General features: G+C 40.3%; 1 protein-coding gene across 1 annotated transcript; it reads left to right on the top strand.

The window, feature by feature from the left end:
- Positions 1-2,591: 2,591 nt before the first annotated feature.
- On the top strand, positions 2,592-13,386 carry LOC133491965 (four and a half LIM domains protein 1-like). The gene is made up of 7 exons (XM_061803741.1): positions 2,592-2,724; positions 2,995-3,074; positions 10,464-10,628; positions 10,697-10,871; positions 11,017-11,186; positions 11,250-11,436; positions 12,599-13,386. Exons 3-7 carry the CDS (start codon positions 10,473-10,475, stop codon positions 12,748-12,750), a joined length of 840 nt encoding a protein of 279 aa, XP_061659725.1. The 5' UTR covers positions 2,592-2,724; positions 2,995-3,074; positions 10,464-10,472; the 3' UTR covers positions 12,751-13,386.
- Positions 13,387-13,504: the final 118 nt, after the last annotated feature.

Below are 13,504 nucleotides of genomic sequence, written 5' to 3'. Positions count from 1 at the left end.
GTGTACCGCATCTCCTGCCTGTTGATAGCTGGGATAGGCACTCCCGTGACCCTTGTGAGGATAAGCGGCTCAGAAAATGGATGGATGGATGAATGTAGCGAGATGGTTCTTACAACCAGATGAGAGCTTCCCCTGTGAACGTCATTTACAAGCCTGTGACTGAGTAAAAAAATGGTCTCAAATGACTGATCAAACACGTATTTAAATGCGTGGGGGGGCTTCAATTGGTATGAATTCAAGTGCCTCAATTGTAAATTGAACTTCTCAGTGTAGATTTGTACATTTGATTTGTGCAGTCATTTTGATTGATACTAAATGCGCTGATTGATGTTGAATGTGAATAATACAGTTGGTGTAATAGTCATTTTTAGATTTAACTCGGATTAAAAAAATCCTTGCAAAAAGTCCTCAGAAATATTCAGTTTTACTGACTTGAGTACACAATTCTTGGACTTCTAAATGGTGGAACCTCCAAAGTTGAATGCCCCTAAGGCAGGAAAGCAAAAGCTCTGCTGTGCTTTTTTTTTTTTTTTTTTTTAAACATAAAAAAGTAATAATAACCATAGAACTTGAACTGACTACGATATAGGAAACTATCTGGCTACTCACTACATCAGGAGCAATAAATAAAAAATAATCACATGAAAAAATTAATTTCAACAAACGGATCCTTATGTAAATAGCATGTTGTTAATGATGTGCATGACAGTGATCGAAAAAATTAACACTAATCTTTTTTTTGTGGCAGGGATAGGGACTGTGAATAGAAAAATATTACAAGTAATTGACCCCCTTTCCTTCCGCACCCTATAAAAAGTTTTGAACTGCCCATTTTAATTGTGCAATCCACCAGTACAGTATACCACAAACCAAACAGTTAGTCATTTCAAACTCCTCATACATTACGCGTACCTGAAGTGTGCATGTACATGCAAGCACCAAAGACTTTCCTAACTTCTGCGGACAACCCAGGCTAAACTTAGATTGTCCCTCGACATAAAAAGCCTGTCCCTAGTCGAGATGCAGCAGTAAAAAGCCTTGCAATCAATTCCTTTTCAATTAGGGCTCCTTCAGATCAATTCCTATTTAGATAGGTCTTTGACGCCATCTTGTGTGCATACTAGAGTGTTTTAGAAGGATCACAAAAACCGATATTAGGTGGGGGAATACTGTGTACTCTCCATTAACGCTCTGTCATTTCACTTTATTTTACTTTTACAACACATTGTTTCATGTCTCAATTCTTGTTTGGCATTCGGGAACGGAAAAGTTTACTTAAAGCGTGACTTGTACATTTGAGGTTTCATGTGCCAGATGCGCCTGGAACAAATTGAGTAAAATTTAGAATGTAGTCAACTGAGCTCATTACTTTGGACTTTGGCGGAAATACAAACGGATATCACCCACTCGTCTGCTTTTTTTGCACGAAGGCATCTCTGTAGTTTGGTGGACTGAAACTCACCCTGTCGTCTTTGTACCGAGCAGGTTGGTCAACACCCTAAGAGTGTCTTGTCTTTGATATACCCCGATGAATATATATTCCCTCAATATGTTTTTGTCTTGATTTCGTTTTAAGCAGTGTTCAGAATGAAACCTCATTCACAGAGTTTGGATTGTGTGTTAATTTTCTGTGTGAATCATTGAAGCATACAGATTTATATGGTATTTCTGTTTTAGCTGCATGAAAATAATGTATATGTGTGAGCATTTTCAAGAAAAACAAATGTGATCTAATGTTCAGGAAATATTGGACTTATTCCCTCCTGTCAAGACATTCTAGTTTTTTCGGTCCCCTGTTTGGAAACTTGCACTAGAAATAAATGTTAAGAACAGTAAATTGTTTTTCTCATCGTGTGAGTGTATTTTAACAGTGTAAGGTAATCATTTAACAGCATGTTTTTTTTTTTGCTTTGTTTTTTTTACTGATTTGGGGGTCTGTATCATACAGAAAATGGTGTTTGTATACCTCGTGTAGCTGAATTACCAAATGTTACCAATCCTCTCAATTTGATGCAGTGCACTTCAGGACAACTGCGCTCCAGTTCGGTCCCCTTGGTTTACGACGGTGTATGGTGTTTGTTGGAATGTGCCTCATTCGCTAACAAGGACTATACACAAATGTATGCTTAAATCATGCCTGTGAACATTTAACACGCAAATCTTTGAATCATCACTTCATGTGCAATGCAAAATAGGAACCTGTAAGCTAAAAAATTTTCACTATTTTTGGAGCTAGCGCTAACTGTAAATCTTGCCTTAATTTCCTTTTTTTTTTCTTTCGCACACACTGGGTCATGGAAAGCATGCATATTAAACATTCATACATTATAGTACAGAAATAACCCCCTAATGTATTTGTAGTTTTTTTTTTAATATTAGCATACTGTATTTGGTATTGGAATACTGTCATTCAAAAGTACTGTAATTGGAAGTTATGAAGCTCAATTAATGTTATGGTAGTTGTACTAACATTACTGACAACATTTTCAAATGATTCCTTTTATCTGTATTCTTTTGAAATTTCTTTTCGAGGAACTAGCCTTTTGGCGTTTTATTTTGAAGTCGGACACCAAACATCCGGTCTTTGCTTGATAATGTCTAACAGACGACGTCATCCTTCCACCACCAGACGTGTTTACCCACGGCTGGAGGTGCGAAGTCGAAACCGAGTCCGCCCGTCTCGAGACGCGCATCTGTGGCCACGCGAGTCGCGACTTGCACGCGGTAAGACGGAGGGCCAGAGAAATTTGTTAATTTCTACGTCACTGAACTTGGGACGTTTTTTTTTTTTTTGTCGGAAAAGTTGCAGAGCTACTTTGCATACGCGTATGATGGAGCCTACTCGTTTGTGCTTTATTTTTGATACGTGACTATTAATATTTTAAACATCTAAGAGCGATTCCCTCCGCGTTCTTAAAATGGTTATGATTTACTGTTTCGGATGGTGTCATCGGGATGACGTCACCGCCGCATGCATCTTGTGATTTCTTACAGACCTGCCTTGCAAAAAATTAAAAATCCGGAATCTGAAGAGGAAACAAGCCGTAGAAGTTGTTGAATGGGGCGTTGTCTCTGTAAGTAATTGTGTGCGTGAGTGCGCGCGGTCGTGTGTGAGTGTGTAACTTTTGGAAGCCTTGCAATCTGTTTCCAGTTAGCAAGTTTTCCTTTTTTCCCTCTCACAAATCGAAGTGTTAAGGCCCAGCGACTTCACACAAAGTTCAATTAACGTTCCGCTACAGCACCAGTGTCAAACTCAAAGCCTCGGGGCCAGATCTGGCCAGCCGCATGATTTTGTATGGCCCGCGAAGGCAAATTACGAGTATCAACTTCCATAATTTGTGTTGAAATATGTCCCAAAATTTCTAATTGTCACTTTATGAATGATAACATTGAGAAATTGCTAGCATTATTGTGTGGCCAAACACCAGCAATAGCTCAGAAACCCATTACCCTTGATTTCTGATTCATAAATTTCATGTGAATATGATGAGGCAAAAGATTTTCATGGTTTCACAGTCGTAACGGCCCTCTTAGGGAAACTGTAACTACAATCTGGCCTGCGACAAAAATGAGTTCGACACCCCTGCTCTACAGAAATGTATTGTGTGTGTGCGTGCGCGTATGATTACAGTACACAAGGTCATTTAGGGGGAGATTCTTGACACACTTGTTGCAATACAATTAAGTCTTTCGAAAAAAGGTCAAAAACCGTGAAAAAAAACCATTACAAGTCCCCTAGAGAAATATTTCGAGAATAAATGGTATTCCACAGCCAGCGGTCATATTCTCAAAATAACAAACATGAAAGGCTTGCAGTGTGTTAAAGCAGCAGTGATAGTGATCCTCTTTGAGTCTGTTTCAAAGGTTAAATCACAGCGCTGTAATCTACATCACAGCCTCGTAAAACTTGATCCACTTTCTGTGGCTTCACATCGCAGTCCGGTCCATGTCAGCGAATGTCGTTAAATGAGGGCGTCGCTTTTTATGGGGCTTTGACTCAAAAGTGATTGGACGTTTTCAGTTACAGTCCCGTTATACTTTATCCTCTTTTATTTCATTTTGTATTGCAAAGATTATAGACAAGTTTAATTGGTCTACGATCACACTTGTAATTCAAAGCCTTGGTATGGCAAAGCATCAATGCCATTATGCCATTCCAGCCACCAACAATTTTTTTGTAATGTTTTAATAAGAAAAATAGCACACTACAGTATTGTGGTATAATGATGACAAAATTAAATAGAACAAAGAATTAAACAGTTTTTGCAATAGGATATTTCAATAGCCATCGTGTCACTCGTTCTTATGTGCACACCTTAGCCTCAAAAACAGTGCAGTACACCCCCACTATTCACATGGGGAAGGGGACCGGGTTGGACAGTAAATAACGAAAATCTGAGGATAATCGATGGCCATTGTAATTGCATTAGGGCGGCACGGTGGATCAGCTGGAAATCGTTGGCCTGAGAGTTCTGAGGTCCTGGTTTCAATCCCGGACCCACCTGTGTGGAGTTTGCATGCTCTCCCCGTTCCTGCGTGGGTTTCCTCCAGGCACTCCAATTTCCTCCCTCATTACAAAAACAAGCAACAGTGATTGTCTCAATATACCCCGCGATTGGCTGGCAACCAGTTCAGGGTGTACCCTGCCTCCTCCCCGTTGACAGCTGGGATAGGCTCCAGCACTCCCCATGACCCTTGTGAGGATAAGCGGCTAAGAAATGGATGAGTGTAATTGCATTAAGCTATTTTAAAGAAGCTCCCCAAAAATTCTCGATTAAGCATAAATAAACCGTGAATAAGTGTGGTCGGGATTGGGATGCAACCTCCACCCCTAAAAAAGAAAAGAAATATTGGGGGAAAAAATGTAACAAAATTTGCTATTTGATGAAGGTGCAGGTTTGAACTACAGTGATTCACTGTATAAGTACTTGCAGGCATACTACATGTACATTAGATTTTATGATGAATACACGAGAAGACACCATGAAGCTGTAGTTATATTGGCTATTTTGTGGAGGATAAAGAATATATGCCTACATTGTTAGCCTGTGTTGCAATTGTTTGTACCCGAATGTAACTACCACAATATCAATGCTATTTTCATGTCTTCATCAATGGTGTTTCATGTGTTGTCATTAACCTCTCAGACCTTCAGCAGACCTTTGTGGTTTGATGAAATACTTAAACTGGAATTCTTTGTTTTAGATTTAGATTTTCAATAAACTTCAACCGACAAATAGCAACAAAACAAAACAATACATTCATAAGTTGAGGTACCACTGTTCCAGTCTTCAGAAAACTCTTTCGAGCGCTATAAAACTCGAGCATTGTTTAAGTTAATGTGACCAAGCTTTTCCACAGACTGTAAAAATCGTTGCCTCGGATCACTTAAGTTGTTCTGCAGCCCTCACAAACATCCCATCCAAGACTTGTGCAAGCGCATCCAGCTCGCTGCTCTAACACTTAAATCATCGCCTGCTTAAAGAGTACATTTTGTTTTTCTCTGTGCGGCTTTTGCACACCATGAAAGCCCTCCTGACAGTCGTTTATGTCGCATGCAGTCGCTGATCATCTGATGTTTTAAAAGTCTTTCCTTTCTGTTATAATAGCGCTGAAGCGTGGCTGGTGTGCACACACACCGAGAATGTCGTGGATATTAACGTCGACAGCCGGGAAAGTCTTTCCCGCTATGTTGCTCTCTTTCCTTTCGGCATTATTCCCTTTGCCGGAATGTATCTTGCTGGTGCCAAATAGCACATTTTGAGAAGCAGAAATGTAGAGCCAAACTTACAATCGAATGTTATACAATAGTAGTTTTGTACAAGTAGGACGTACGACTTCACGGTCGACCGATACTACAAAAGTACCGCAATACCTCGCCGTGAAAATTGAAACGATACTACGTATCTTCAGTACCATTGCTTCTTTGCCATTCAGCATATCGCAAACACTTCTCCATCATCTATGATTCCACTGTTTTCAGTGGTGATCTCATTTTTTGCTGTGGGATGATTCCAGTATCAGTCCAGTATTGGCATACTCCAGGGGTGTCAAACTCATTTTTGTCACGGGCCACATTGTAGGTCCAGTTTCCCTGAAAGGCCCATTACAACTGAAACCATAAAAATCTTTAATCGCCTCGTCATATGTAGGGATCAAATTTATGAACTAGTTTTGACATCAGAAATCAAGCACAATAGGCCATTCAACTATTGTTGGAATTTGGTAGCAAAAATCCTTGCAATACCTCAATATTTTCATTTATGATATGACCATTTCAAATTTTTGTACAGATTTTAACCGGAATCATGGAAGTCGACACCTTCGCGGGCCACACAAAAACATGCGGCGAGCCAGATCTGGCCCCCGGGCCTTGGGTTTGACACCTGTGGCATCCTCTATGCAGCTATAGCATCAGTCAGTATTGTGACAACCAAAAATAATAGTGTCAGAAAATAGATGGCATCAGAACAAACAAAGGCATCCCCTCTAGTAGATGTGTGGTCCATCTGCAGTTGCGTTAAAAAAAAGGGATTCATTAAGAAAAAAAAATACATATAAATCTGTGCAAGTTTTGCTTTCCCTCTCTTACCGACCTGATTCTCTCAGCAGTTGAATACGTAAACACCCCTTTCTATACTATTTACCATTTGGTAATACAGTAGAAGATGTCCCACCACTATTTGACCACTATATGGCAATACTGGTCACTGATGGTGTAGTGCAACACACGCCTGGCTTTGGTGCAGGCAGCGTGGGATTGATTCCAGCTCAATGATGGTGTTGATATCTGCCCTGTGACTGACTGGTGAGCGGTTCAGGGAGTAGGCCGCCTTTCACCTGAGGCTAGCTGACCCTTGTGAGGATAAGCAGCTTAGATAATGAAAGAATAAATGGATGGAAATACTGTTTTTATAGTTTTTATTAATTTAATACAAATATCAAAAAGTGTGTAACAAAACAAAACAAAGGTCCCTCCACAAATAGATGTGTTGCACTCTCTGCCGTTATGGAAATAAATATCAAAGACCACTATCTGCTTCATTATGGTAAAATATATACAGTATATTTTAGTGGCATGGTGGCGCAGCTGGAAAGCGTTGGCCTCACAGTTCTAATTCCCGGACCAGCCTGTGTGGAGTTTGCATGTTCTCCCCGTGCCTGCGTGGGTTTTCTCCGGGTATTCCGGTTTCCTCCCACGTCCCATAAACATGCAACATTGATTGGATACTCTAAATTGCCCCTAGGTGTTATTGTGAGTGCTGCTGTTTATCTGTCTCTATGTGCCCTGCGATTGGCTGGCAGCCAGTTCAGGGTGTACCCCTCCCTCCTGCCCGTTGACAGCTGGGATAGGCTCCAGCACTACCCGCAACCCTTGTGAGGATAAGCAGCTAAGAAAATGAATATATATATGTATATATATATAATAATTATTATTTTTTAATTCTAAAGTTGCAATGGTGAACTGTATGGGTGTGTGTGTATTAGTGCCAACATGCCAACACGCTTGCAACGGAATTCCTGTTTTTGTGTGTTCCAGCACATTCTTGGTTGATAAGCTCATGCCGAGACGCGGGCCCAATGTCGTGCCGACAAATGCAAAATAAAAAAATCCCTACGGTGTCAGATGGCTCATGGTAGGGTGTGTTTTTAATGGAGATGAAGTGCAGAAGGAAGTGGACCCCGGTTGATCAGCGATGAGGACAAAATTCCTTTCCAATCCAACATGTATCCTGTATCAACGTTTAGAACCTTTACATGGCCAAGGAGGAAAATACAGAACAGACATCATTGTCTTCCCACTTTACAGTCTTTCCGCTCCTGAGTACAAGCCAGGACCACACGGAGTGGCACACTAGGAGTTTTTCATTAGCACTTAACAGTACATGGTAATGATCGCTATCTGCTATAAAAACATGGTTTATTATGACAAGGGGTGAGAAAAAAAGTTGAGACTTGTTGGCTGACATCCCCAAACGTGATTTATTTTTCCCTATGACCTGTGTGGAATTCCCGGCTGGCTTCCTGTCAACGACTCAGTTCCCACACCGGATTGGCGTCTCTTTATCACACTAGTGGCACTATTGTGTTTATATCAACCTGTGTGGCTCTGTGTTTTAATCTCCACGGTTTAGTGGGAGAAGAGAACATCAGGTACAAGGTTGAAAATCAGGAAGTATATTTTCCAACCGTACAATCACGTTGAAAGAAGACTGTCAACTGTGGGCCTGTAAAGCCCTTTGAGACTCTTTTACAATTGCTTGCTTAACAAACAGACTTGACTTGCAATGCAATTTATTTTCCAATTTAAAAGACTTCCTTTGTAAAAGGTCTGACATTTTTTCAGTGGACATACAAAGATGATTAGAAATCGCAGCATGCTATGTATAGTATTTACTTAAACAACCACCTAGCTTTTACGTAAAATCACCCTATTCACTGCCAGGCTTCCACGTTAACATATTTATACATATTTGAAGTGAACCGTCGTCAATGGCACTGAATGCGTTTTAATAGTGTTTTTAGTTTGTTAACAAGTGGCGTTGAGACTTTAATCTTTCAAAAAATTTAAGAAAAATGCCTACGAGTATTTTCATAGTCTTTCTGACATGTTACTCCATTGTTTGTGTTCAAATATTATACTGTTGCCTAAAAGGTTATTACTCAGCCACATACTGTGGATGGTAATCTTTGTATATGTTATCCTTGGCCCGAGACTAGTGGACTAAAAGTTATAAGTACTTTTAAATACACAATGTATAATTGTCTTTGTTTTGTATTTACTTTGACAGTAAACATACACTTAAAGTGGCAATTAAGTTTGATGCCTTTAAAAAAAAAATGTTAATTTTATCCGAGACTACCACCATACAGTGCTAAATTTGTGTTCAAAAGTCAAAGCAAAAAAGAAAAAAAAATCTGATGAATGATGCCCGATATCTCGAAAAACCTGTAAGTATCAAATGAACCTTGTGGTGCTACTATTATATGGATTAGCCAAATTCAGAAGACACAATGCACTACATTCAAAACGGTTCGACACCATTTTAAGAAATGGACAGCTAAAAAAAACCTCAAATAAAAATAACAATGTGGTCCTTCAAGTTGACACTCATCTGAGATGTGTAGACAGGGACTTTGACGCTAACTAAACTGAGGGGGTGGGGGGTTAAAATGCACTTGTGGTCTTTTTTTAACAGATTTTTATAAAAAAAAAAAAAAAAAAAGGAACACTTCCTTGTGAGTGTGTGCTGCCATGCAGATGTAACCATGAGGTTTGTGTTTTGTTTTGTTTTTTGTTTCCTTGTCGGGAGGGGCCCAGTGTGTGTGAGAGAGGTTTTGTCTACATAGTCCAGATCTGACCACATGTGCCATACCAGACATTCTTTCTTGCGTTCACCTCTCAATGTGGTCATGCAGTATACTCACACAAATCCATGTACATGTACCCTCTCACACATGTTCTTGTACTTTAGGAGAATTTCTCAAAATTAGGGAACCTGATGTGGGCGATATGTGAGTAAAGGATGTACCAGAATACGTTTATTGCCATTGTCAGTGATAGGTATACATTCATTAATCATTTTTTTTCTTCCCCATTTGCATGGTGCAGCGATGACTATAAAGGGTAGTAATGTTGAATATTTTTTAATCATTTCAAATAAATCAATAAGGGAAGGAGGTAATAAAAAGAAAGAAATGTCTGTTTTTAATGATTTGAGGTGTACACTGCTTTCTGTTGATGTCGCTGGTACATCGTACAAGACTGGATGAAAAACATGTCATTTGCTTCAGACCAGAAATTCTAGCGCTAGTCATAAAGTTAAAATAAGCGCGCAGCATTCCATAATTGTTCCTGCAGTTGGAAGCGTGCTCTGTTCTATTCCACACCCACATTTTATCCATTAAGTGTTTCCGGCTCCCCAGTCGCACCCAACAGAATTCCCGTGCTGCACAATTTAATTGTTGACTCACCTTCAGTTACACTAATTAGATGAATAGGTTTTCTTTTGATGTTGTCAACCAAACGTGTGATGTAAATGGTATAACTGGTTAAATAAAAATACACGCAAGTCTCATGTGAGACGTGTGATCACTGCTTGTCTTTGGTATGAGCATCTGTGGTATATACCGGTATACTCTCGTGTTGCTTAATGGCATTACTCTAGATGATTGATGATCAGGACTTAAATCATTTCCCACGTCTTAGTTAAATGTCTGACGTGCTTTTTTTTTGTAAAAAAATACCCAAACGATCAAGAAATTAGTTCATTTTAAGGGGCAGGACCTCACACAAATGAGTCACTGCTCACCTCAAGGTGAAGGTGGTGTACCGATGTAAGAACTACTTTTGTTACCATGATAACAAAAAACAACGTATGACTATACTGGACATATAAAAGTCAAAATTGTGACTGAAATCCTGATCTGACTGAACAGTGTTTCTTGTCTTGTTGCTTCAGAGATGAAAAATGGCAGCTAGCGTGCAGTGTTTCTACTGTCGTGAGGACCTCGGCAACAGGAGGTTTGTGCGTAAGGAGGGCCGGCCAGTGTGCGTGCGCTGCCACACCAAGTTCTGCGCCAACAGCTGCGCCGAGTGCCACCGACCCATCTCCGTGGAATCCAAGGTGTATGCAAGCACGTGCAATCATGGAAGTATTTTTTGGCACCTGGATGTGACACTCTAACCCATTAGGAGCTGAGCCACAAGGGCCGCTACTGGCACGAGGACTGCTTCCGATGCGCCAAGTGCTACAAACCGCTGGCTAAGGAGCCGTTCACCACCAAGGATGAGCGCATCCTATGTGGCAAGTGCTGCTCCAGAGAAGAGGCACCACGCTGCCACGCTTGCTATAAACCCATACTTGCTGGTAAGAATCAATTTCAGATGCTTGTAAATTCAAAACTGTACTGTACTGTACTGGACGAAACACAGTTCTAGACAGGTGAGTAACACATAGCACACTTGGAGAATCATTGGTCTAATGCATGCCGACGTGTCATCTCCACGTTGAGGCACAGAGAGCGTGGAGTACAAAGGCAATTCGTTCCATGATGAGTGCTTCATCTGCTGCCATTGCAAGCGACCGATGGCGTCGCAGAGTTTCATCGCCAAAGGAAGCGACGTCTTCTGCAGCCCCTGCTACGACGACAAGTTTGCGAAGATCTGCGTCTCCTGCAAAAAGGTAATATGTAAAAACATGAGACGTTGGAATCAAAACCAACTGCATGTGTTGACTGCTTTGTAGCCAATAATGTCCGGAGGGGTCAACTACCAGGAGCAGCCTTGGCACGGTCACTGTTTCGTGTGTAGCTCCTGCTCCAAACCTCTGGCTGGGTCCAGCTTCACCACCCACCATGACCAGGTCTTCTGCGTGGACTGCTACAAGAGCACCGTCGCCAAGAAATGCAGCGGCTGCCATATGGCCATCACAGGTTCCTTTTTTTGCCTCCAGTCACATTTTACTGTTTAATGGAACAGTTTCCTCACTTTTATGGCATGGCCATGGCAAATATTTGACATGAGGAAAAATCTCACCACAGCACACCGTAAAACTGTCACAATAAGTATGCACCTTAGCTTTAAAGTGACCCAATTTGTGTTTTTCGAGATACAAGCCGACAATTATTTTGTCTTGAAATGCGTGCAACAATGTAGTTTGAAGCAATTTATTGGCACTCCCAGTTGAAGTTTATTGGAAATCCAAAGATAGCACAAAGAGAATTACAATACGTGGATGTGTGTTTAATCGAACACAAAAGTCTGCTAGCTTAATGCTAACACCAAAAATAAATGTCATTGATGGGGTAACAGTATTAGCATTGATGTTGCAGTCATACAACCCTTCAATTAACTGCGCACATACACTATAACAATAATCGGGCATATATGTGTAATTCTCTGCAAAAAAATGACGAGTAGTACTGCAGTTTACTGATCAGTTGTGACTAGTGTGTGTGTGTGTGTGTGTGGTGTGTGTGTGTGTGTGTGTGTGTGTGTGTGTGTGTGTGTGTATAGATCAATGGCATCATGTGGTATCCACAAAAACATGTTTGTTGCACAATTAACATTTGCATCGTTAAAGAGATAATTCAATATTTAATACACGGGGACTCATAAACAGTCTAGTTTGCTAAATTCAGACAAAGAATTACATCCAACATTTTCCATGTGCATACAATCCCGTTGGGCCTAAACTGAACCACTGAAAAGAGCCCCACAATGAAAACATAAAATCGTGATGCCCAAACTGTTCAATTCTTTGCATTCAATGACCTTTCCATTCATTTCAGTGGGGAAAGATGATTTTAATAATGTTTAGAGTTACGAGTGTGGTCATGCAATTAATTATACTCATTAGTCGAGGCACCATTGTACAGTTGAAATATCAAAATATCATTCGTCAGTTTGCACCCCTATGATACTGCAGATTTTTTTTAAATGGAATCTTTCCCTGTCTTTCGTGGAAATCATTCACACTGACTGATTCACACCTACTTCGGCTCTTTAGAATCTTAATTAAAGCTAACGAATGTTTTTAGAACGTGGGTTGTTGCAAACGTTTTTCTTTTTTTGGCCATTTTCCTCTCCGCTTAGGTTTCGGAAAAGGGGTGAACGTGGTGAGCTACGACGGAGGGTCCTGGCATGAACACTGCTTCAACTGCAAGCAGTGCTCCCTCAGTCTGGCCAACAAGCCCTTTGTGGCTAAGGGTCGCGACATCCTGTGCTCCGACTGTGGCGGCAAGTAGTTAACAAAAACCTCTCGATCCCACAGAACTGCCCCTATCATTGAGCTGTGCTTAAACAATGGCCTTAAATATATCTTTATTTCAATCACTTCCCTTTTATGTACTAACCACGTTTTAAAGTGTGCTGCTCTCCTAATATTTACTTGACGAATAGATTCGTCGTTGGCAATAAACGGTTGGATTCCAGTTTACGAGTAAAGACGGCCACAGCAGTGACTGATTTAAATGTACAATTTGGAAAAACAACATGAAAACTTTCTGTCTTGACCACATATTCCTTTGATACCCCAGAAAGAATCTACCATATTTCCCCAAATAAAAGCTCCCCTCAAATAGACACCATTTCCCACCAGTAAAAGTAGACCCGTATGCTTTATGTATTTATATAGAATATGTATTTATACAGGCAAGATGTGACATGATCCAAGACCACTTGTTTGTCTTCATGATGGTGCATGCTAATTCCTAGTTGCCTTTCATTCCTTCAGTATTTGCATGAAGCGCAAAGCAAGCTTCTATTGTTATTGTTATGAAATTAAGGTTTTTATACTGCAGCTGGTTCTCATGTATTTGTAACGTGAACTGTTATACTTGCAATCTTGAAAAAAATAAATACAATTTATACATTCCTAAAAACAGTGTTGTTCTTACATTTTTACATCTACTTACCTACCTGCCTCCCTGTTGTGGTACATGAATTTATTGCTGGATGAAATATTGAAAGTGGATCATGCCATTGTGGCTAAAACTGTTT

Source organism: Syngnathoides biaculeatus, chromosome 18 (genome assembly GCF_019802595.1).
Source record: "Syngnathoides biaculeatus isolate LvHL_M chromosome 18, ASM1980259v1, whole genome shotgun sequence".
Lineage (NCBI taxonomy): Eukaryota > Metazoa > Chordata > Actinopteri > Syngnathiformes > Syngnathidae > Syngnathoides > Syngnathoides biaculeatus.
This window is presented reverse-complemented; position numbering and strand designations above follow the sequence as displayed.

Excerpts from the sequence above, each read along its gene's own strand:
- LOC133491965 (XM_061803741.1), top strand. The coding sequence starts at position 10,473 with ATGGCAGCTAGCGTGCAGTGTTTCTACTGTCGTGAGGACCTCGGCAAC. Across the intron at positions 10,629-10,696 it reads CCATCTCCGTGGAATCCAAG|GAGCTGAGCCACAAGGGCCG; the intron begins GTGTATGCAAGC and ends CTAACCCATTAG. Across the intron at positions 11,437-12,598 it reads CTGCCATATGGCCATCACAG|GTTTCGGAAAAGGGGTGAAC; the intron begins GTTCCTTTTTTT and ends CTCTCCGCTTAG.